The sequence below is a fragment of the Microcaecilia unicolor genome, chromosome 2 (genome assembly GCF_901765095.1).
Source record: "Microcaecilia unicolor chromosome 2, aMicUni1.1, whole genome shotgun sequence".
Lineage (NCBI taxonomy): Eukaryota > Metazoa > Chordata > Amphibia > Gymnophiona > Siphonopidae > Microcaecilia > Microcaecilia unicolor.
In genome coordinates, this window is record NC_044032.1 from 394254864 (window position 1) to 394281242 (window position 26379).

At 44.2% G+C, this 26379-nt stretch overlaps 1 protein-coding gene across 5 annotated transcripts in view; it reads right to left on the reverse strand.

The window, feature by feature from the left end:
* The window catches only part of WDFY3 (WD repeat and FYVE domain containing 3), a 655707-nt gene that overhangs the window by 179270 nt on the left and 450058 nt on the right, over positions 1 to 26379 (reverse strand). For all 5 annotated transcript variants that reach the window (XM_030190597.1, XM_030190598.1, XM_030190593.1 and 2 more), the window contains 2 exons: positions 16129 to 16311; positions 12715 to 12872 (listed from right to left, as the gene is read on the reverse strand). In XM_030190597.1, coding sequence (XP_030046457.1) covers positions 12715 to 12872; positions 16129 to 16311 — 341 coding nt within the window. The remainder of the gene's footprint in view (positions 1 to 12714; positions 12873 to 16128; positions 16312 to 26379) is intronic.

The following is a 26379-nucleotide window of genomic DNA, read 5'->3' on the forward strand; positions in this document are numbered from 1 at the left end:
ATTTCTTTTCACACAAAAGTTTGCACTAAAACTTACACTGATAAATAACTGCAGAAAGACATTCAAATAGCTTTACCACTGTCCAGCCTGCTGAATGGAATAAGAAATTGTTTGATACATGAATTGTTTACCAGAAACACATTTTAGAAAAACGCAAATGCAAGATTCTTCCAGCAAGTGTTTTAAAAAATATATATTTTTATTTCAAAAACAGGTACACTGCACAACGCATCAACACAGAGCATGAACACATTCGAAATAATGAATGCGACAAACGTAATCAGACTACAACAAAATGCAGGCAACTCATTGGAAACAGTGTTCCCTCCCCCTCCCCAACCCCCCCCCCCCACATTTTGTCAAATATCCCCTAACCCCCCCATACCACCCCGACTTCTCAGTCCCCGTCCACCACCTTCTCAGCAAAAACTCTAGCCCCAGTATCTACCGCTGAATACAATTTTACATATCTATACATATCTACCCACTGCCCATAAGCAGAATGGAATAGGACCATTCAAATTGATACTGCAGAGTATCCTCGAGAACTCTTGAGGATCTGAGACCACACTGTGGTTAAAACAGGACACTCCAAAAATGAGTGAAGAAGAGAGACAGGAAAGGCCTTACATTTAATGCAGGTATCATCGTCCCATAGCCTCACCCTTCTGTCTAGTGATAATAGACTCTATGAAGAATGTTATATTGAATGTCTTGTAAAGCTGCATTTGTGGTAACAGTGAGAAGTTCCTCAAGTACATCCTGCAGATATATGCCAGAAACAGCCTTCTCCAGGTCTGTCCCCCAAGCCTGTGCCAGTGGATCCAAATATGGCGCTATCCTACTATCCCTAGCAAGTTGATACCATTGGGACAATTTATTCAAAGCAGGTGGGAGGTTCAACAAAGTGAATCCAACTTATTGAAATCAAATGGAGTACCTAAGCGTCGGGACAGGGGATAATCCCGTACCTGAAGGAAACAGAAGAGATGTGTGTTGGGGATGTTTGATGCATGCTTAACTTGGTCAAAGGATGGGAAATGTTCTCCATCCAGTGCTCTAAAATGGCCCAGATATTGACAGCCATTCCTCCACCACCTCTGAAACTCCCCAGAAACCAAATCCACCAGAAAAGCGAATGCTACATACCTGTAGAAGGTATTCTCCGAGGACAGCAGGCTGATTGTTCTCACTGATGGGTGACGTCCACGGCAGCCCCTCCAATCGGAATCTTCACTAGCAAAGTCTTTGCTAGTCCTCGCGCGCATGCGCGGCCGTCTTCCCGCCCGAAACCGGCTCGAGCCGGCCAGTCCAGTATGTAGCAAGACAGTACAAGGGAAGACACAACTCCAAAGGGGAGGCGGGCGGGTTTGTGAGAACAATCAGCCTGCTGTCCTCGGAGAATACCTTCTACAGGTATGTAGCATTCGCTTTCTCCGAGGACAAGCAGGCTGCTTGTTCTCACTGATGGGGTATCCCTAGCCCCCAGGCTCACTCAAAACAACAACCATGGTCAATTGGGCCTCGCAACGGCGAGGACATAACTGAGATTGACCTAAAAAATTTACCAACTAACTGAGAGTGCAGCCTGGAACAGAACAAACAGGGCCCTCGGGGGGTGGAGTTGGATCCTAAAGCCCAAACAGGTTCTGAAGAACTGACTGCCCGAACCGACTGTCGCGTCGGGTATCCTGCTGCAGGCAGTAATGAGATGTGAATGTGTGGACAGATGACCACGTCGCAGCTTTGCAAATTTCTTCAATAGAGGCTGACTTCAAGTGGGCTACCGACGCAGCCATGGCTCTAACATTATGAGCCGTGACATGACCCTCAAGAGCCAGCCCCGCCTGGGCGTAAGTGAAGGAAATGCAATCTGCTAGCCAATTGGATATGGTGCGTTTCCCCACAGCCACTCCCCTCCTATTGGGATCAAAAGAAACAAACAATTGGGCGGACTGTCTGTTGGGCTGTGTCCGCTCCAAATAGAAGGCCAATGCTCTCTTGCAGTCCAATGTGTGCAGCTGACGTTCAGCAGGGCAGGAATGAGGACGGGGAAAGAATGTTGGCAAGACAATTGACTGGTTCAGATGGAACTCCGACACGACCTTTGGCAAGAACTTAGGGTGAGTGCGGAGGACTACTCTGTTATGATGAAATTTGGTGTAAGGGGCCTGGGCTACCAGGGCCTGAAGCTCACTGACTCTACGAGCTGAAGTAACTGCCACCAAGAAAATGACCTTCCAGGTCAAGTACTTCAGATGGCAGGAATTCAGTGGCTCAAAAGGAGGTTTCATCAGCTGGGTGAGAACGACATTGAGATCCCATGACACTGTAGGAGGCTTGACAGGGGGCTTTGACAAAAGCAAACCTCTCATGAAGCGAACAACTAAAGGCTGTCCTGAGATCGGCTTACCTTCCACACGGTAATGGTATGCACTGATTGCACTAAGGTGAACCCTTACAGAGTTGGTCTTGAGACCAGACTCAGACAAGTGCAGAAGGTATTCAAGCAGGGTCTGTGTAGGACAAGAGCGAGGATCTAGGGCTTTGCTGTCACACCAGACGGCAAACCTCCTCCATAAAAAGAAGTAACTCCTCTTAGTGGACTCTTTCCTGGAAGCAAGCAAGATGCGGGAGACACCCTCTGACAGACCCAAAGAGGCAAAGTCTACGCTCTCAACATCCAGGCCGTGAGAGCCAGGGACCGGAGGCTGGGATGCAGAAGAGCCCCTTCGTCCTGCGTGATGAGGGTCGGAAAACACTCCAATCTCCACGGTTCTTCGGAGGATAACTCCAGAAGAAGAGGGAACCAGATCTGACGCGGCCAAAAAGGAGCAATCAGAATCATGGTGCCTCGGTCTTGCTTGAGTTTCAACAAAGTCTTCCCTACCAGAGGAATGGGAGGATAAGCATAAAGCAGGCCCTCCCCCCAATCCAGGAGGAAGGCATCCGATGCCAGTCTGCCGGGGGCCTGAAGCCTGGAACAGAACTGAGGGACTTTGTGGTTCGCTCGAGATGCGAAGAGATCCACCAAGGGGGTGCCCCACGCTTGGAAGATCTGGCGCACCACTCGGGAGTTGAGCGACCACTCGTGAGGTTGCATAATCCTGCTCAGTCTGTCGGCCAGACTGTTGTTTACGCCTGCCAGATATGTGGCTTGGAGCCCCATGCCGTGACGGCGAGCCCAGAGCCACATGCTGACGGCTTCCTGACACAGGGGGCGAGATCCGGTGCCCCCCTGCTTGTTGACATAGTACATGGCAACCTGGTTGTCTGTCTGAATTTGGATAATTTGGTGGGACAGCCGATCTCTGAAAGCCTTCAGAGCGTTCCAGATCGTTCGCAACTCCAGGAGATTGATCTGTAGACCGCGTTCCTGGAGGGACCAGCTTCCTTGGGTGTGAAGCCCATCGACATGAGCTCCCCATCCCAGGAGAGACGCATCCGTGGTCAGCACTTTTTGTGGCTGAGGAATTTGGAAAGGACGTCCCAGAGTCAAATTGGACCAAATCGTCCACCAATACAGGGATTCGAGAAAACTCGTGGACAGGTGGATCACGTCTTCTAGATCCCCAGCAGCCTGAAACCACTGAGAAGCTAGGGCCCATTGAGCAGATCTCATGTGAAGGCGGGCCATGGGAGTCACATGAACTGTGGAGGCCATGTGGCCCAGCAATCTCAACATCTGCCGAGCTGTGATCTGCTGGGACGTTCGCACCCGCGAGACGAGGGACAACAAGTTGTTGGCTCTCGTCTCTGGGAGATAGGCGCGAGCCGTCCGAGAATCCAGCAGAGCTCCTATGAATTCGAGTCTCTGTGCTGGGAGAAGATGGGACTTTGGGTAATTTATCACAAACCCCAGTAGCTCCAGGAGGCGAATAGTCATCTGCATGGACTGCAGGGCTCCTGCCTCGGACGTGTTCTTCACCAGCCAATCGTCGAGATACGGGAAGACGTGCACCCCCAGCCTGCGAAGTGCTGCTGCTACTACAGCCAAGCACTTTGTGAACACCCTGGGCGCAGAGGCGAGCCCAAAGGGTAGCACACAGTACTGGAAGTGACGTGTGCCCAGCTGAAATCGCAGATACTGTCTGTGAGCTGGCAGTATCGGGATGTGTGTGTAGGCATCCTTCAAGTCCAGAGAGCATAGCCAATCATTTTCCTGAATCATGGGAAGTAGGGTGCCCAGGGAAAGCATCCTGAACTTTTCTTTTACGAGATATTTGTTCAGGGCCCTTAGGTCTAGGATGGGACGCATCCCCCCTGTTTTCTTTTCTACAAGGAAGTACCTGGAATAGAATCCCAGCCCTTCTTGCCCGGATGGCACGGGCTCGACCGCATTGGCGCTGAGAAGGGCGGAGAGTTCCTCTGCAAGTACCTGCTTGTGCTGGAAGCTGTAAGACTGAGCTCCCGGTGGACAATTTGGAGGTTTTGAGACCAAATTGAGGGTGTATCCTTGCCGGACTATTTGCAGAACCCACTGATCGGAGGTTATGAGAGGCCACCTTTGGTGAAAAGCTTTCAACCTCCCCCCGACCGGCAGGTCGCCCGGCACGGACACTTGGATGTCGGCTATGCTCTGCTGGAGCCAGTCAAAAGCTCGCCCCTTGCTTTTGCTGGGGAGCCGCGGGGCCTTGCTGAGGCGCACGCTGCTGACGAGAGCGAGCGCGCTGGGGCTTAGCCTGGGCCGCAGGTTGTCGAGAAGGGGGATTGTACCTACGCTTGCCAGAAGAGTAGGGAACAGTCCTCCTTCCCCCAAAAAATCTTCTACCTGTAGAGGTAGAGGCTGAAGGCTGCCGGCGGGAGAACTTGTCGAATGCGGTGTCCCGCTGGTGGAGATGCTCTACCACCTGCTCGACCTTCTCTCCAAAAATATTGTCCGCACGGCAAGGCGAGTCCGCAATCCGCTGCTGGAGTCTATTCTCCAGGTCGGAGGCACGCAGCCATGAGAGCCTGCGCATCACCACACCTTGAGCAGCGGCCCTGGATGCAACATCAAAGGTGTCATACACCCCTCTGGCCAGGAATTTTCTGCACGCCTTCAGCTGCCTGACCACCTCCTGAAAAGGCTTGGCTTGCTCAGGGGGGAGCGCATCAACCAAGCCCGCCAACTGCCGCACATTGTTCCGCATGTGTATGCTCGTGTAGAGCTGGTAAGACTGGATTTTGGCCACGAGCATAGAGGAATGGTAGGCCTTCCTCCCAAAGGAGTCTAAGGTTCTAGAGTCTTTGCCCGGGGGCGCCGAAGCATGCTCCCTAGAACTCTTAGCCTTCTTTAGGGCCAGATCCACAACTCCAGAGTCGTGAGGCAACTGGGTGCGCATCAGCTCTGGGTCCCCATGGATCCGGTACTGGGACTCGATCTTCTTGGGAATGTGGGGATTACTTAATGGCTTGGTCCAGTTCGCAAGCAATGTCTTTTTCAGGACATGGTGCAAGGGAACAGTGGACGCTTCCTTAGGTGGAGAAGGATAGTCCAGGAGCTCAAACATTTCAGCCCTGGGCTCGTCCTCCACAACCACCGGGAAGGGGATGGCCGTAGACATCTCCCGGACAAAGGAAGCGAAAGACAGACTCTCAGGAGGAGAAAGCTGTCTTTCAGGAGAGGGAGTGGGATCGGAAGGAAGACCCTCAGACTCCTCGTCAGAGAAATATCTGGGGTCTTCTTCCTCTTCCCACGAGGCCTCACCCTCGGTGTCAGACACAAGTTCACGAACCTGTGTCTGCAACCTCGCCCGGCTCGACTCAGTGGAGCCACGTCCACGATGGGGGCGTCGAGAGGTAGACTCCCTCGCCCGCATCGGCGAAGCTCCCTCCGCCGACGTAGTCGGGGAGCCTTCCTGGGAGGTGGCCGCAGTCGGCACCGCACACGGTACCGACGTCGGGGACCTCACCCCGGGCGATGGGCCAGCCGGCGCCACGCTCGACGGTACCGGAGGCGCAAGCACCGCCGGTACCGGAGGGGTAGGGCGCAACAGCTCTCCCAGAATCTCTGGGAGAACGGCCCGGAGGCTCTCGTTCAGAGCGGCTGCAGAGAAAGGCATGGAGGTCGATGCAGGCGTCGACGTCAGAACCTGTTCCGGGCGTGGAGGCTGTTCCGGGCTGTCCAGAGTGGAGCGCATCGACACCTCCTGAACAGAGGGTGAGCGTTCCTCTCGGTGCCGATGCCTGCTGGGTGCCGACTCCCTCGGCGACCCAGAGCTCTCGGTGCCGACGCGGGGAGGAGACCGGTGTCGATGCTTCTTCGACTTCTTCCGAAGCATGTCACTGGAGCTCCCCGGCACCGACGAGGAGGACGTAGAATCCAGCCGTCGCTTCCTCGGGGCCGAGGTCGAAGGAGGTCGGTCTCGGGGGGGCTGTACCGCAGGAGCCCTCAGGGTAGGGGGAGACCCACCCGAAGGCTCACCGCCACCAGCAGGGGAATGGACAGCCCTCACCTGCACTCCTGACGATGCACCACCGTCCGACGACATCAGCAGACGAGGTCCCGGTACCACCGACATCGATGCAGCTATCCGATGTCTCGGCGCCGATGCAGAGGGCCGATGCCTCGATGCACTCGATGCACTGGCGGCAGAGGATGAAGGTCTGGACGCTGACGACGTCGATGCACTCGATGGCCTTGGTGTCGATGCCGACGAAGAGCCCGAGAACAAAACGTTCCACTGGGCCAATCTCGCTACCTGAGTCCGCCTTTGTAACAGGGAACACAGACTACAGTTCTGAGGACGGTGCTCGGCCCCCAGACACTGAAGACACGACGAGTGCCTATCAGTGAGCGAGATTACCCGGGCGCACTGGGTGCACTTCTTGAAGCCGCTGGAAGGCTTCGATGTCATGGGCGGAAAAATCACGCCGGCGAAATCAAAATCCGAAATGGCGAATTGGAGCACCAAAAAGTTTTAGGGAGAAAATCTCGACCGAGGCCGAAAGAGGCCTACCCCGACGACGAAAGAAAACTTACCGGGGCAAAGACTGAAAAATACGGGAAGGGACAAACGAAGCCCGGGGGGCTTCCGGAGCACTTCCCAACAATTTTTTAAAGATTTTCCGAAGAAAACACACGTCAACGAAAAAAGGACGCGCGAGGTCGACTTTCCGGGGCTCGACACGGCGAAAACACGACCGTACCGAGTGCGGATAAAAGAAGACTGGCCGGCTCGAGCCGGCTTCGGGCGGGAAGACGGCCGCGCATGCGCGGTGCGCGCGAGGACTAGCAAAGGACTTTGCTAGTGAAGATTCCGATTGGAGGGGCTGCCGTGGACGTCACCCATCAGTGAGAACAAGCAGCCTGCTTGTCCTCGGAGAAATTAGGGTTTCCCATCAGAGGCAGAAAAGGATTCCCACTCTAGCCCCTCACCCCCAAAGTTGCCTCTCCACCAGGCCCAAGCCCTTCCCAGTGCACATAAAAATCTATTTTTGCCCATATCTCCCAGCTGGCGACGGGCGCGAGGGTGTAAAACCGCCAACACATATAGGGCACACCAACTTTACCAAAAATCAGCAAGGGCAAAATGAGTAGAATTTGTGTGCAGCTCATAGACCCGCTGCATCAATGCAGCCAAATTATATAACCAGAGATCCGGTAAGCAAACTCCCTTCCTGAGCTCTGTTGTGGGTCAGTTTAGCGTATGCAAAGCAAAGTCTTTCATATAAAGGAGTTGATTAAGCTTCTATACAATTCTTCCTCTTGCTTAGCCACCCATAAAACGAAGCATCTGTAATAGGTAAATTAATTTAGGCAAAAATATCATTTTAATTAAAGCCACACATCCTAGAAAATTAACAAGTAAATCCCGCCATTTCACACAAGTTGTCTCACAGCTTCCAATCATTCTATTGCATTCTTCCTATAAAGCCAATCGAGGTCTGAACGGAGGTAAACCCCTAGAGTACTTTATCACAGTTTTTACCCATGACAGAGGGAAATCACTATAGCCTCAGAGATGCAAGGTCGCATAATAGGGAGGGCTCCAGACCAAAGTTTATCAGCAATCCTCTGAAGAAACCAAATTCCTGAATTATAGTCATAAGGGGTCTAACAGTATCAGAAGCATAGTTGAGCAGCAACAACATATAATCAGCAAAGAGGTTTGTGCGGTATTCTCAGCCTCCCACCTTCATACCCTCCAGTCTCCCATCTTCAAATCCTTACTCAAAGCCCACCTCTTCAATGTTGCTTTCTGCACCTAACCATTGTACCCTATTCAGGAAATCTAGACTGCACACTTCGTCCTTTAGATTGTAAGCTCCTTTGAGCAGGGATTGTCCTTCTCTGTTAAATTGTACAGTGCTGCGTAACCCTGGTAGCACTTTAGAAATGTTAAGTAGTAGTACCTCTTCTAATTTCACTGTATGTTTTTTGAGATGCAGTGACCAGAACTGCACACAATATTCGAGGTGCAGTCGCACCACGGAGCAATACAAAGGCATTATAATGTCCTCATTTTTGTTTTCCATTCCTTTCCTAATAATACCTAACATTCTATTTGCTTTCTTAGCCATCGCTGAACATTGAGCAGAGGGATTCAACGTATCATCAACAATGACAACACCTAGACCCCTTTCCTGGTTGGTGACTCCCAATGTGGAACCTAGTATCACATAGCTAAAGTTCGGGTTCCTTTTTTCCCACATGCATCACTTTGCACTTGCTCACATTAAATGTCATCTGACATTTGGATGCCCAGTCTCCCAGTCTCGTAAGGTCCTCTTGTAATTTTTCACAATCCTCTTGCAATTTAACGACTTTGAGTCATCAGCAAATTTAATTACCTCACTAGTTACTCCCATCTCTAAATCATTTATAAATATGTTAAAAAGCAGTGGTCCCAGAACAAACCCCTCAGAAACTCCACTAAGTACCCTTCTCCATTGAGAACACTAACCATTTAATCCTACTCTCTGTTTTCTATATTTTAACCAGTTTTTAATCCACAACAGAACAGTATCTCCTATCCCATGACTCTCTAATTTCCTCTGGAGACTTTCATGAGGTACTTTGTCAAATGCCTTTTGAAAATCCAGTTACACAATATCGACCAGCTCAGTTTTATCCACTTTTGTTCATCCCTTCAAAGAAATGTAGTAGATTGGTGAGGCAAGATTTCCCTTCACTAAATCCACATTGGCTTTGTCTCATTAATCCATGCTTTTGAATATGTTCTGTAATTATGTTCTTTATAATAGCCTCTACCAGTACCGACGTCAGGACCAGTGGTCTATAATTTCCCGGATCACCTCTGGATCCTTTTTAAAAAATTGGTCTTACATTTGCCACCCTCCAATCTTCTGGTACACCATGCTTGATTTTAAAGATAAATTACATATTACTAACAATAGTTCTGCAAGTTTATGTTTCAATTCTAGCAGTACTCTGGGATGAATACCATCTGGTCCAGGCAATTTGCTACTCTTCAATTTGTCAAATTGCCCCATTACATCTTCTAGGTTCACAGAGATTTAATTCAGTTTCTCTGGTTTGTCACTTCACTGGCTCCCTATCCGTTTCTGCATTCAGTTCAAACTTCTCTTACTGACCTATAAGTACATTCACTCTGCCGCTCCCCAATACCTTTCCACTCTTGTCTTTCCCTACGCCCCCTCTCGGGTACTCCGTTCTGTGGATAAATCTCTTTTGTCTGTCCCCTTCTCCTCTACTGCTAATTTCAGACTTCGTTCCTTTTATCTCGCTGCACCTCACGCCTGGAATAGACTTCCTGAGCCTGTACGTCTAGCCTCGTCTTTGGCCATTTTCAAATCCAGGCTAAAAGCCCACCTCTAACACTGCTTTTGACTCCTAACCACTACTCACTTGCCCTGTACCCTTTTATCCCCACCTCTCTTTAATTCCCTTGCCTCTTAGTTGTTCTATCTGTGTGTTTGTCCTATTTAGATTGTGAGCTCTTTGAGCAGGGACTGTCTTTTTGTGTATGATGTACAGCACTGCGTATGCCTTGTAGCGCTATAGAAGTGATTAGTAGTAGTAGTAGTAGCTAAGAATAGCATTTCTGGCACCAGTATCTCTCCCAAATCTTTCTCAGTGAAGACCGAGAAAAAGAATTAATTTTCTCTCTCCAATATAGCTTTGTCTTCCCTGAGTTCCCCTTTTACCCCTTGGTCATCTAGCGGTCCAACTGATTCTTTTGCCAGCTTCTTGCTTCTAATATACCTAAGAAAGATTTTACTATGTGTTTTTGCCTCCAACACAATCTCTTTTTCAATTTCTCTCTCAGTCTTCCTTATCACATACAGTGGTGGAAATAAGTATTTGATCCCTTGCTGATTTTGTAAGTTTGCCCACTGACAAAGACATGAGCAGCCCATAATTGAAGGGTAGGTTATTGGTAACAGTGAGAGATAGCACATCACAAATTAAATCCGGAAAATCACATTGTGGAAAGTATATGAATTTATTTGCATTCTGCAGAGGGAAATAAGTATTTGATCCCCCACCAACCAGTAAGAGATCTGGCCCCTACAGACCAGGTAGATGCTCCAAATCAACTCGTTACCTGCATGACAGACAGCTGTCGGCAATGGTCACCTGTATGAAAGACACCTGTCCACAGACTCAGTGAATCAGTCAGACTCTAACCTCTACAAAATGGCCAAGAGCAAGGAGCTGTCTAAGGATGTCAGGGACAAGATCATACACCTGCACAAGGCTGGAATGGGTTACAAAACCATCAGTAAGACGCTGGGCGAGAAGGAGACAACTGTTGGTGCCATAGTAAGAAAATGGAAGAAGTACAAAATGACTGTCAATCGACAAAGATCTGGGGCTCCACGCAAAATCTCACCTCGTGGGGTATCCTTGATCATGAGGAAGGTTAGAAATCAGCCTACAACTACAAGGGGGGAACTTGTCAATGATCTCAAGGCAGCTGGGACCACTGTCACCACAAAAACCATTGGTAACACATTACGACATAACGGATTGCAATCCTGCAGTGCCCGCAAGGTCCCCCTGCTCCGGAAGGCACATGTGACGGCCCGTCTGAAGTTTGCCAGTGAACACCTGGATGATGCCGAGAGTGATTGGGAGAAGGTGCTGTGGTCAGATGAGACAAAAATTGAGCTCTTTGGCATGAACTCAACTCGCCGTGTTTGGAGGAAGAGAAATGCTGCCTATGACCCAAAGAACACCGTCCCCACTGTCAAGCATGGAGGTGGAAATGTTATGTTTTGGGGGTGTTTCTCTGCTAAGGGCACAGGACTACTTCACCGCATCAATGGGAGAATGGATGGGGCCATGTACCGTACAATTCTGAGTGACAACCTCCTTCCCTCCGCCAGGGCCTTAAAAATGGGTCGTGGCTGGGTCTTCCAGCACGACAATGACCCAAAACATACAGCCAAGGCAACAAAGGAGTGGCTCAGGAAGAAGCACATTAGGGTCATGGAGTGGCCTAGCCAGTCACCAGACCTTAATCCCATTGAAAACTTATGGAGGGAGCTGAAGCTGCGAGTTGCCAAGCGACAGCCCAGAACTCTTAATGATTTAGAGATGATCTGCAAAGAGGAGTGGACCAAAATTCCTCCTGACATGTGTGCAAACCTCATCATCAACTACAGAAGACGTCTGACCGCTGTGCTTGCCAACAAGGGTTTTGCCACCAAGTATTAGGTCTTGTTTGCCAGAGGGATTAAATACTTATTTCCCTCTGCAGAATGCAAATAAATTCATATACTTTCCACAATGTGATTTTCCGGATTTAATTTGTGATGTGCTATCTCTCACTGTTACCAATAACCTACCCTTCAATTATGGGCTGCTCATGTCTTTGTCAGTGGGCAAACTTACAAAATCAGCAAGGGATCAAATACTTATTTCCACCACTGTAGTTTTAAGACTAATTTTTTTTTGTTACATTTGTACCCCGCGCTTTCCCACTCATGGCAGGCTCAATGCGGCGGGCAATGGAGGGTTAAGTGACTTGCCCAGAGTCACAAGGAGCTGCCTGTGCTGGGAATCGAACTCAGTTCCTCAGTTCCCCAGGACCAAAGTCCACCACCCTAACCATTAGGCCACTCCTCCACTTCACTATTTTATCCTTCTTGCCATTGGAGAATATATGGTACACAATTTCCCAGCACCTAATAATCACCAATCCTGCACACCCACCTGCAGAGACATCTTTGGTTATGAGGATTTCCTCTAGACTGAGCACAAATTTTAAATAGAAATAAATTATTATGGACCATGTCTACAAAGAGTGTAATTCTCTAAGAGGGTGCCTAATTTTAGGTACCAAGAATGTACCTATTTAGAGCCTATTCTATTAAGAAACGTAGGTGCCTAGTTTTCATTATAGAATATAGGCGTAACAGGTCAGATACACATTTATATATATTTAGGCACAAGAACTTACATCATCCATAGAGCTGATGTAAATGCTTGCACTTTGATTCAAAGTACACACATAAGTCATAGTATTCAATAATTAATGTATGTAATTGTACAGCTCACCCACATTCCACCCATGTGAACACCCACCTGCAAAGTATGTGTCTTTCTGTATGTGGCATGCACTTACAGAAAAGAATGTGGTGAGAATTTTGTCATTTACACGTGTACTTGCTACCTAAATCTAGGTGGCTCCTCATAGAATTACCTCCAAAGTGCATTGGCTGAGCGTATGGCATAAGAATGGTTACATTATGACATTCTAAGTGGCAACAGATTATGTAACACAGAATGGTGTGGTATACCTGGGAGGAGAGGCTATGCTTGTTGAGCCCACTTTCCTTTCGGTTCCTCCTTGATGCAGTCAGTTTAGAAAGCCCAAATCCACTGCTGACACGGGATAGCTTTGACTGTGTGCTTGGAACTAAAGTTTCTCCTCTACTTATGTACTTTTTCTCGTGCACTGAGAAAGAAACAAAGGAGTACATACAAGTCAACTTTCTATATTTGTAACTTCAGTTATATTTCGTTCTACACCACTTTTTATCAATCATTTTTCAATATATGGTACACTTTAGAGTATTCTGGATCCTCATGGCACACCAAATCAAATTTGCATGATCTCTCTATACTTCCCAAACCTGCCTTTTCTCTTAATCCCCGTGTGATCCTCTCTTTCCCATGCCACATGTGATCCTCTCTCCCTCTTTTTCATTCATGCTTTCCTCCTTTGTGACCTTCTTCTCCTCGCTCTCCAGTCTGTAGGAGGAAAGACAAACTTTTTGCCTTATCTGCCTTCTCCTCCATAGGGTCACAGGGCCCCCACACATGCAAATCACCCAAGTAAAAACAATCAGCAGAGAAGGAAAACACATGAAGCACTGTTCTCGTTAGCCTGATGGAGGGGGTAAGGATCAAGTTAGGGCTGCTGGTACTGCAGCACATTAAACATGAAAGGCACATCAAACCATAATAAAACATGAAAGTATGTTAATTACATATATCACAACATATGTCAAATCTGAATCTTGACTGACAAAGGGCTAACATATTCTACTCATCCACAAGCTCTTGTTACAAAAAGAATACTATTTTCTCTACTGCCTTCATCAAAAATGAGATGCTGAAAATATATCTATAATTTCCAGTATCTTCAGGAACAAGGTCTGCTTAAACAAGTCTATCATCTCCTTTAATTCTTGCAAGAAAGCATTCACAATTAGCCTCAATCAACTTCATTCTAGAGACTTCCATCCAGCTTGCCAAACTGGATTCAATACAACACATATAATGCTGACAGAATCTTCATCAACTCCATTTTGAAATTTAAAGAAGTCTGTATTAAACACTCAGAGACACTTTAAAAAACAAGAATATAAGTTACAACAAAAGACAAATTGGAAAACAAACAACATTGAATTTCCCAAAAAGAAGCAAGTCCCAAAAGCAATTATCTGTACACAACCTAGAAACTTTCATAATTTATAGTAATTTTAAGGAAACAAAAACTCAACCCACTCAAAAGAGCGGAAAAAAAAACCCCACCCCTCAACTCCATCATATTACCCCTTAAGCTTCTGCAGACTATAATTAAAAAGAACAATGTGAAGTAAAATGTTCCCAAACCACCTCCCACTTAGATAAGATTTTACCACTAATAGCTCTCAACCTTTCCATTTCACAAATATACCACAACTTATTTAACCACTTAATTAAAGAAGGGACCTGAGGGGACTTCCAAGAAGCAGCTAGTGTAACTCTTGCAGCCGACATGGCATGACGGACCAACAATGACTGAGGCATTGTAAGTCCTGGAGGTTTACTAACAGAAAATATTCGGGGGACCACTTAATAGGTTTGGAAAGCCAACCCTGGAGTCTATATTGAATTGCTTTCAAAAAAGCATGTACCTTAACACAAGACCATCAGAGATGCCCCATAGTACCCCTTTGACCACAACCCCTCCAACACAGAGGTGATAATGTTGGAAACATATGATGCAAATGAACAGGAGTTAGATACCACCTATATAGAACTTTTATAGCATTTTCCTGAAAAGGAGTAGAAACGGAAACCTGCAAAGATGCAGTTTCCAAAGTTGTCCATACATCAGCACCCAATGTAAACCCCAGCTCCCGATGTCAATGCAACCGATGTTCAACAGGAGGCCGCATCTTACCACGCTGATATCAACTCCATTTTATCCACAAGGCAGAACTGAGAAGAGCTCCCTGAAAACTCAATAGTCTGAACAGCTCCAGATACGGCAGAAGTCCTGTGCTACCCTTATACTCTACCAAATGCTTTCTCAACTCTATGGCCTCCTTCTGAAAATAAAATGGTGGTAAAATAAAAACATCCCAGCCTTGCTTTTCCAATCTCAGTTACCCTTTCCTTAAGTTATTAAATCATGAGTAATGTAAATAAATACTTTAGTTTGATTTCCTACCTATATCTGGGGGGGGGGGGGGGGGGGGGGGGGGAGGAGCATTTATGTATCAAGTAACTCTTCCTCACAGCTACAATCTTACATTTCTACAATTGGTGGCATCTTTAAAAATGCTTATCTGAGAAAGATTGAGAATGTAACCTTTGTTGTTCTAAAAGCCTACCCTCAGATTTTTACTGCCACAGTGTGAGGTTAAAACTAGGGACCTCTCCCTACTTTCCATTTGCAGGAGAAATTGTCTTGTTCTTGGGATAGAGGAACTACATTTTTCGTTATATAAAATCATTGATTGATTGATTGATTTTCTGATAGTTTGAATTCTGTCTGATGCTTCAGACATGAGCCATGTTTGACAGCTTTATGTGGGGCAAAATGAGACTTGTCTGGGGCTTTTTGTTTCGGTTCTCGATATGTCTTGTAAACTTATTTCTTTATTTTTTTTTTAATTGCATTTACATTTTAACGTCAAGTACAAATCTTGAAATGAAAAGACGACTATTGTCATAATAAATTCTAACAGAAATTGTTATATCAACTTATTTCCAGCACATGATCCTTTACTCATCTATAGTCCACAATAATGTCTTGTAAACTTTGAAGATACTGGACAATGAGAATTAATGGTTATACTATCTTCAACTGTATGATCTGGAATTGTCTGTGACCACTGTTTATATATACAGAAATAATTTCAAATAATTAATTTTCTGTTGTGCTCTATGAACTGAATGCAGTATTGTTTATGAGGAAAATGATTCCTTGTGCCATTTAAGCTCATTTGTGTGTTTGGTGTGTCTATTATAAAATATGCCAATGGCTGTCATGGTCATCTGTGGAGGACTTGATTCATTGATTTCCTTTGAGACGTTTGCTCTTGTAGATATGTCACTTTGACTGGTGTGTTCTTAGCAGTGTGGTTTTTGTTTATTTTAGTGCTATGCTATATTGTATGCTATTGGTATTAATAAAGATATTGTCTAAAAAAAACAAAAACTAGCCACACTAAGTACTTATGAATCCCCAAGTTTTCAGTGTTTGACACATTTTTACTTAGGACACTAATACTTCCCATTTTGAACCTTTCAGGATATTAATAATTCTGCTCTCACTCTTGAATTATTTTGTTTTGTGCAATTGCGCAGATAAAGTAAATACAATTTCATTACCAATAGGAGTTCTCTTTCTTTACATGAATACAGCATTTTAAATATGAATCTAACAATTTCTAAAATGACTACAAAGAATACACAGGATGTACAATTGCACCTACCCAAGTGATTCTGCCAGGATTTTAAAGCTGCTTCCTCAATTAAAGGTCTTGCAAATGCTATGTCAACCTGACCTCGATCATTGACAGGAAGGATGACCTTGAACATCTCCTCTAGAACCTGCTTCTTACTGTGTATCAACTCGGTCCAGACTCGATTCACAGCTTTTAAAAGAAGCTGGCGCCCTGTGTAAGGCAAAATGAGAAAAAAAAGCATCTACAAATTGTTGTACATGGACATGTGGCAAGATATATATTGAGTGCTAACAGATTTGAGAATGCAAGACACCTTTAGCAATTAACTAACTGAGTCATACAAGATGGATTTATTTTGTGAAGGATACTATGTTTTCATTTTACATCATATCCTACAAGTTTGGACTGATGTTTACTGAGAAAAGAAAATTTTCAAAAGATGATCTATATGAATTTATTGTAATTGGATTATAAAAAAAAAAGTTGTTTAAAGTACTTGGTTAAGATTTTTTTTTTTTGTGAGCATATAACCATGCATGTCTCTATTTCATACAATAAGAAGAGCACAGGCGGGAGCTCTGGAAACCAAAAAGGAATGGCTATGACTCTGCGGTACAGCCTTAGGGAAGATACAAGTCTTAGAAGAAACTTCCTGGGGAGCCAGGTAGAAGTAATTAAGAATTGTAAAGCAAAAAAAAACAAAAAAGGCTGCTAGCCAGCAGAAAAGTAAGCAAGGAGGAACAGGACCTAAGCCGCCATCAGAGAGAGTGAGACCAACAGCAAGAGGAATAGAGAGCCCCTGAACCGAAGAGGCTGGAAGCAAATATACTAGAAGCCAGTTTCCATTTAAGCAGCCAGCTGCCAGGGTTTGTTAATGATTGCCAGTCCATAGAAGCAGGGCTTGCTAAGTGATTGCATATCTTTATGCAGACTGGTATGTATTTGCCTGAAAGGGGTCATTCTTTAAAATAGGTGCTAATATTTACACCTCACGTATGCACATAAATTATTAGAATGGCATATATTCATGTATGTGTGTACGTGTATAAATGCCAAACCTCCCATAACACGTGTGTACCTCACATAGCACTTACAAGTAGGGGTACATTTTATTTTATTTATTAGGTTTTATTTACCGCCTTTTTGAAGGAATTCACTCAAGGCAGTGTACAGTAAGAGTAGATCAAACATGAGCAATAGGCAATTACAGCAGTAAAAATATTCAAGTAGCAAGCTGTTTGAGCAGGGACTGTTTTTTTGTGTATGGTGTACAGCGCTGCGTATGCCTTGTAGCACTATAGAAATAAGTAGTAGTAGCAATACAAAATATGGCATGGTATACTACTTGCAATGACAACACAATACGTAATAGAACATTATAATTGGTAGTGAAGCAGAGTCTGGGCAGAGTGTAGGGTGAGATTCACAAGTGTTTATATAATTTATAGAATACTTTGTTACACACATATCTCCTGCATTTAGGTGCACCCTTGTGTCAAATCTGTGGCCAGCATAAGTACTTATGCCTATGCGGCTACATACCTGGTTCCACTAGTATAACATAAAAGGAATTAGCTACCTACTTTCCTTTACAGAATAGTGCCTACAGGAGCATAAAATAGGCACACAGATATAAAATTACCCACAAATGCCTTGCTGACTTGAGCTGTCAAAAGTACAGAACAAAATGGATGTAAATCAAAAGAATAGTCATAGCTACAGTTTATGCCATGTTAGTCCACTTAGATAGGTCAACAAACAAGTTTTAGTTTATACATTTTTACTAACCAAATAAGGATGGCTTTTTATCCAGGTAAACAGGATGCCTGAAAATTGCCCACCCTTTAGGGCTAAATTCTATATATGGCTCCCAAAATAAAAATAACTCTCGGCACTATTCTATAAACTTATTCTGTGACTATGCGCTTAAATTCTAGGAATGCTCCCGATCCACCCATGACTCTAATTCCTGCGTTCACTTTCGGACTTGTGCATAACTGCTAATTAGCGCTAATAATTGCTTGTTAGGATGGCAATTATCAGTGCTCATTGGTTTGTTATTCACCATATATAGAATTTGGGAGTTAGTACTTTGATGGATTCTGCTATCAATTATCTGGTCATTGTTTTCCCTAAGGTACCATCTTGGTTGGAGGACAATACATTAATTTTGAATGTTAAAAAGATGTAGGGGGTTATGGAGACTAGAGGTGAATTACCAGATAATCCTGGTAAAATATAATTATTTTGTCAAGATGTTCCACTTGACCAGCAGGTTAAGAGCTTTAAGGGCTCATTTTCAAAGCACCATAGGTTATTATAGTACTGTATATCTAAATGCTTTAAAAACAAGCCCCTTGGTGTGTTGGTTGATTGCAGGCTCTTGCTTAAACATAGATGGTAGTGAACAATTTTATAAATTAAACCTACTAAGCAAAATGAAACCTTTTATTCCAGCTGAAGATTTCAGAACAGCAGTCCAGGCCATGGTTTCAAGTGGTTTGGATTACTGTAATTCCTTATATCTTGGAGTATTTACTTCATCCATGAAGGCTTTGCAAATACTTCAGAATGTAGCTGTTCATTTCATTTGCAGTGTATCATGTTTTCAGTCAGTTACACCTTTGCTTATGCAATTACATTGGTTGCCAGTTGAATCAAGAGTGCTGCTTAAAATTCTAGTTTAGATTCATAAGGCTTTGAAAGATAAGCCTACTTTTGTCAAATGTTTTGAAGATTTATAGACCAGTGGGAGGCTTTAAAGTCTGAAAGAGTGTTGATTCCTATACTGAAAGGATTTTATTTTGAAGAAAAGCAGACAACATTTTCTTTCTATTTTTCTATAAATCAGCCAGAATGTACTTACTTCATTCTGTCATTACAGGGCAGTAGAAATAAAGCGTAGCTGCTGCTGTTATGATTATGTTTGTGATTTTTTTTTGTGATTATATAACTGATGTTTTTATATGATCTGCTTTGGTTGAAGGTGGAATATAAGTAAATCAACCTAAACACACATCTGCATTATTTGATCAGGTAAAGGGTGCTCACATTTATTCTAATTTGGACCATAGAGGGACATACAACCTGAGTTACATTAGAAAAGGAGCTGACTGGAAGACAGCATTCAACACCAGGGACGGCCATTATGAATACTTGATAATGCTCTTTGTACTGTGTAATGTCCCCGTCTTACAGGAGTTTATTAATGATGTGCTCCAATGTGTGCTGGACTAGTATGTTGTAATATATGCCTGGGTGATATTCTCATCTATTCCCTATATCTTACCCTTCATAGGCAACACATCAAAACATGCCAGTGACAACCATTTATTTACTAAAGCTGAGAAGTGTCGGAGGAAACCAAGGTACCCTTCTTGAGGTATATCTTGTCTGATAAGGGGTTACAGAAAGATCTTGTTAGTTTCTCCACAGAGGCGAAACGCAACATAACATTTTTTTGTGTGTGTTTGCTAATTCTTACAGACATTTCATTAAGAACTTTCCATAATAACTGCACTCATTACTGCCCTCACCAGAAAAGAAGCTGTTCTCCAACACTGATCACCTGAAGCAGTTAAGGCATTTCATGACTTCAAAACAACCTTCTCTTTAGTCCTCTCTTGTAGCAGTAGATGCTTCTGAAACAGGGGCAGAAACAAGTCTATCCCAAAGAGACCAAATCACTACCAAAATTCTACTGCTGTGCATATTTTTTCAGGAAATTCTCTCCAGCAGAAATTAAAGATGAGCTAGGGAACAAGGAACTGGCATGATATTGAATGGGTATTGGAAGAATCAAGATACTGCATTCTCCCTAATAATTGCCCAGGCTATTATTAGAAACACTGGGTTTTCTGAAGTCTAGGGTGGGCTACTATTGGAGGCACTTCAATTTTTTAGGAAACCTGAAATTAGCGACACAAGGCAAAGGCAGCCAACAGACTACTAAAGTGTTCAACAATTTTTAATTATTGAAATAAATGAGTGAAATAATAGCTTGTTGTTATTTATTACATAACGCTTGGCTGCTCTGCGCATGCTCTACCGGCCCATTATCCGACGGTTTTACGAAGAATTAGAGAATGCAAGTGAGCAGCAACGAGCAGCTCATTTGCATTCCCTTTCCTTCATGCATAGCCGCTCCCTACCGATTCGCTATGGAATTCGGTACGGAACGGCTCTAATGACGACTTTAGTGCATCCCCCCCGACTTCATTACTGACAGCAGGGTCACTGTGGGTTTGTTTACTTATAGCTGGCTGAGCAGGCTTTGAAGAACAGTGCTTCTTTTTTCCTGTTTAACCTGCACTGTGTTTGCTCACTGAGGACCAGATGCAATAAACTTAACGAGCCAGCAACGTGGTTTTTATACCAGTTCTAGCCAGTCTAGTGAGCAAGTAGTAAAACAAGACATGCATAAAAGGGTTCTCCGAGCCATTTTCCTGTCACGGTAGCAGCTAATGAAAACGGAATCCAAATGAGCTAATTAGTATTATAATGTGCATGCAAGGTAGATGCACAGCCGTTTTCCGACCCCATGCACCGTGGAAAAACTAACGGGAGGTCTGCACCTCTCTCGTTGGGGCTGCTGTGAGCGGACCCCATGCAGAGGAAGGGAAGGGAAATGGGACTTGATATACCACCTTTCTGAGTTTTTTTGCAACTACATTCAAAGCAGTTTACATATATTCAGGTACTTATTTTGTACCAGGGGCAATGGAAGTTAAAGTGACTTGCCCAGAGTCACAAGGAGCTGCAGTGGGAATCGAACTCAGTTCCCCAGGATCAAAGTCCACGACACTAACCAGAGGAGGACGCCCATCGCAAAAATCGGAAGAAAAAAAAAACGTCCTTTCAAGTGCCTAACACTTGGATGTCCTTCACCCCCCTCCCCCCCCCCCCCCCCCCCCCCCAAAAAAGGACGTCCCTGATGAACACTTGGATGGTTTTTTCTTCAGATTTTGTGATGGGTGTCCTTCTCTTGGGCTTATTTTTCTTACGACTAAGGTGCCCGAACCAAAATGACCACCGCCGGAGAAAATCGGGGGATCGAGACGAGACGTGTGAGGACATCCAAATCAAAACTATTTGAACGTCCCTTTCGATTATTTATTTATTTTGTTACATTTATATCCCACATTTTCCCACCTATTTGTAGGCTCAATGTGGCTTACATAGTGCCGGAGAGGCGTTACACACTCCGGTGTAAACAAATACAAAGTGATGTTGTAGTAAGATAAAGTTCATGTGGCACAGCCACACTAGGGAATCGTACGATGGAAGAGTTGTGTTATGTCCGTTACGTTCTTTAGTTTTGTTGTGTTGCAGAGATCAGGCATTTATGTTGGATTAGTAGGGTATGCCCTTTTAAACAGGTTAGTTTTTAGTGTTTTCCGGATGTTTAGGTGGTCGTTTGTAGTTTTCAAGGCTTTTGGTAATGCGTTCCACAGTTGTGTGCTTATGTAGGAAAAACTGGACGCGCAAGTAGATTTGTATTTGAGTTCTATGCAGCTTGGGTAGTGCAGATTTAGGTACATTCGTGTTGATTCGGATGTGTTTCTAGTTGGTAGGTCGATCAAGTCTGTTATGTATCCTGGCGAGTCACCGTAGATAATTTTGTGAACCAGAGTGCAGATTTTGAAAGCAATGCGTTCTTTGATTGGGAGTCAGTGTAGTTTTTCGCGAAGGGGTTTTGCACTTTCAAATCGTGTTTTTCCGAAGATAAGCCTAGCTGCCGTGTTTTGAGTGGTCTGAAGTTTCTTTAAGGTTTGGTCTACGTGGCTTAGTACCATTGACTGTATCAGGTTGCGAAATGTTCCCCTCGGGAAGAATTGTTTCACGCATTTGAGTTTCCACATTGAGTGGAACATTTTCTTTCTTGTGGATGTCACTTGGCTCTCTAGTGTTAAGTTGCGGTCCATTGTAACACCGAGGATTTTCAAGCTGTCTGAGATAGGAAGGGTGTAATCTGGGGTGCTGATAATTGTGGGGTTATCCACGCTTTGTAGGGATGAGAGGATGAGACTGTGTGTTTTTCTTTGTTTAGTTTTAGTTGAAATGCGTTTGCCCAAGACTCCATGATGTTCAGGCTGATCTTGATTTTGATGGTGATTTCTGTGTTTAAATTTGTAAGGAATGAATATTGTGACATCATCTGCATAGATGAAAAGGTTAAGGCCTTGGTTGGATAAGGACTTGGCTAGTGGGGTCATCATTAGGTTGAAGAGGATCGGTGATAGCGGTGATCCTTGTGGTACTCCGCAGTCTGCTTTCCACGGTGATGATATGTTTGAGTTTGATTTTATGTCATATGTTCTTGTGGTTAGGAGACCCTTGATCCTGCTAAGTATGTTTCCACCAATCCCGAACTTACCTAGTAGTCTTATTAATATATTATGGTTTACCATGTCGAATGCACTAGACATGTCGAATTGGAAGAGGAGGATGTTTTTGCCTATTGCTATTTCCTGCTTGAATTTGGCTAGGAGAGTGAGTAGTACTGTTTTTGTGCTGTGGAGGGGCGAAAACCTGACTGTGATTCGTGTAGTATTGAGAATTTGTTTATATAATCTGTAAGTTGTTTGGCTACCATGCTTTCCATCAGTTTGACGACAACGAAATGGATACTACTGGACGGTAGTTAGTGATTTCATTTGGTTTTTTCTTGGTGTCTTTTGGTATCGGAGTGAGTATGATATTGCCATTTTCCTTAGGGAAGAGACCTTGCTGAGGCATGTAGTTTAGGTGGAATGTGAGGTCTGCTATGAAGTGGTCAGGGGTGGATTTCATTAGGTAGCTGGGACAGGTATCTAGTTTACAGTGAGTGTTGGAGAACCTGCTGATCGCCTGTGCAACTGCATCGACGCTAAGGAGGGCGAATTTTAACCAGGTTCGGTCTGCCGGGTATTCTCCAGTAGTTGGGTCCAACTCATTAAGGAAGATTTCGATGTCAGTGTTGTCCTGAGATAGCGTGTTGCGTAGGTTTGCAATTTTTTCATTGAAATACTTGGCAAGTTTGTCTGTATTCGATGTAGTGGCCAAGTTGGTGTCTAGGAGTTTGTTCACGAGTTGGTATAATTTCTTCGTGTCTTTGTAATCTGTCCCTATTTTAGTTTTATAGTCTGATCTTTTGGTCTGTCTTATTGCGTATTTGTATTTTCTTTGTGATTGTTTCCATGTGTTGAGTGTGTGTTCGTCTTTTGTTTTTCTCCATGCTCATTCGAGTTTCCTGGATTGTGTTTTTAGCTTTTTCAGTTCATCATTGAACCATGGTATTCAGTTATGCTTACATGAAGTTCTTGTTCGTAAGGGTGCTATTTCATCTAGTATGCATTTGCATCTTTTATCCCATTCCACGAGGTAATATATGGAGTCTGTTTGTGCTGTCCATTCATTGTTGTATATCTGTTGCCAGAATGTTTTCGTGTCTACTTGACCTCTTGTGCTGTAGGATGTGTGTTCTTGTATTTGGTGTAGTCCCTTCTTCCGTCAGTGTAGGAATAAATTTATGCCCCTCCAGGTCATAGCTGTCACTGGTGTCAGCTAAATGTGCTGTGATTGGCTGAGAGAGACCTGCAGGGGCATAATCGAAAGGGGCATCCAAATAGTTCAAGTGTACAGCACTGTGTACGTCTAGTAGCGCTATAGAAATGATAAGTAGTAGTAGTAGTTTTGATTTGGGCGTCCTCGCACATCCCGATCCCTGATTCTCTCTCCCGCTCTCTCCCTCTGCTGCACAAAATGCCCAACAATTTATTGACGGCTATTATACACACAGCTTGTCTGCGTGTATGAAGCCGTCTTTGGCATGCGCAGAGTAGCCAGCATAACGCTTGGCTACTCTGCGCATGCTCAGCTGGCCGACTGGCTTCCCCTCCTTAGGAAGGAAATCGCGTGCAAATGAGCTAACAGTGAGCAGCTCATTTGCATGCGATTTTCTTCATGCATGCCCATGTTTTTATCGATTCGCTAAGAATATGCAATCTCTGCTCAAACCAAAACCCCAAATTCTGGACTATCAGGGCTTACCTGTACTCTCATATCAATGGATTTCACTGTAGATCCATCACCACTCATAGGTAATAGTTATCTAGGCGTTGGTGGATATATTCAGTAAAATGGCTTATTTTGTGCTTTTGCAGAAACTACCCTTATCACCCACATTATCTACACTCATCTACACTCTGTGAAGCACATCTTTCAACTACAAGGGATAATAAATAACACTGCATCTGACAGGAGAGTCCATTAAGGTGCACTAGTGTTTTTAGCATGCGCTAAAAATAGGCAGGTGCTAAAAGCTAGACACACACACAGAAATACATTGGCGTCTCTAGCATTTAACGTGCACCTATTTTTAGCATGCGCTAAAAACGCTAGCGTGCCTTAGGAAAAGACCCCCTAAGTTTTGGAGGGCATTTTATAAGAATTAGCAATAACACTGTCTTTTTCCTCTGCATACCACCTTCAATCAAATGGACAAAATGAGAAAATCAATACTTATTACAACAGTTTCTACATGGTTATATTTTGGACCATCGAGATAATTAGGTAGAGTTCCTCATAATATTGATAAACATGCCTCTGTGACTATATTCTTTTCTAATGCATGTTTGATAAGTAAACTGAGGCATTCCTACACACTCACATCCCAAGTTGATGTGCCTGCAACAGACAACGCTGACCACTGAATGGAAAGGGTGTGGCAAGCTGTTCTACTGCCATCCTTTCACAGCCACAAAAGACAGAAGCAAATGACAGATGGATGCTGTCATGAAACTCCTGATTACAAGGCAGGAGATAGAGTGTGGTTGCCCATAATGTATATTTGGCTTCATATAAGCTCTGCCAAGCATGGCCTTAAGTAAATTGGTCCCTAAATAGCAGAGGAAGTTTTGAGGCTCATTTCTGTATGTCTCAAGTTATGTAGCTCTCTTTGTTTCTCTACTGTGGTTCATGTGTCTCTGGTGATGCCAACATATGAATCCTCAGGAAGGATTTCTCCACCAGATCTATATGAAAATCAAAACATTGTTGATGTCCAGTGCTCTAGGGACAAAGTAGAATACTTGGTTCATTTGAAAGGATATGGTCTGGAGGAAAGGTCCTGGCTGTCTGCCTCTGGTATCCATAGTACCCACCTTCTTTTTCCAATTTCATGCTTGGTATCCTTTTAAACCTTGTTCAAGGGATACTGATCCCCATAAGGGGATAGGTTCTGTTACATACTTACCTCCTCAGCGTGCCCACTTCATATAAGAAGTGGGATCATGACTTCCTCTAGCCTTTTTAAGCCATTGCAAATCAAAACTTGATGATGTGATTTGGTCTGATATGTCCCCCAAAGCCATTTAAACCTGTGACCTCCCATTCCGCCTTGCCCTTTCATAGGTCTCACATGTGAGTTCCTGGGTGCACTACTACTTCTTTTTGGGTTCTGTTACCAACCTTTGTCTACCATTTCTGAACCTATTCTGCCTACCATGCACGGTGCCTGATTCCCATTTATAATTTTATCTGCTGATGCTGTACTGCTCCTGATTTGTTAGATATTGACCTGGCTTGTCTGACCACATTCCTGATCTTCATTCCTATACTTCTTTGGCCTCCTATAGTATTAGCTGGAAAACAGTGACTAACGCTAATCTTTGAAAGAACTCCTGTCAACCTGGAGGACTCAATCTGAAGGGAAAGGTGGCTGTTATAATTAGAAAAAGGAGTAGGGTTAACCAAAAGCAATGGTGAGCTGCAGATGCTTATAACCAAGAGATGTTTCTAAGTACAAAAGTTAAACGAAGTACAACTTTCAATGCTTGGTTGCCAATTGGACATAGAAACATTTGGCTATAAGTATCTCTGAATCACTATTTCTTCAGGTTAACCCTACTCCTTTTTCTGTCAACCTATTTTGGTAGGGTATTCAAACCCATCCTTGGGGGCCACAGACCAGTCAGGTTTTCAGAATATCCTTAATGAATATACTTGTCATAGATCTGCCTGTCACCTCCATTACATGCAAATCTCTCTCATGGATATTCATTGTAAAGTAACTACGCTTACATTTTAATATTGTAACTTTAATACAAACCTCATCTAAAACAACTTGCAAAGAATGGTGTTAAATATACTTCCTCGCATTATATTTACCCATTATATTACTTTTTCTCATACTCATCCACACTATCAACTCTCAAACCAAAAATTCATATATCCATTGTTAAAATAGTTTCATACTCTTGCGACCGGTATTGAAGTATATGTAACTACACAAAATAT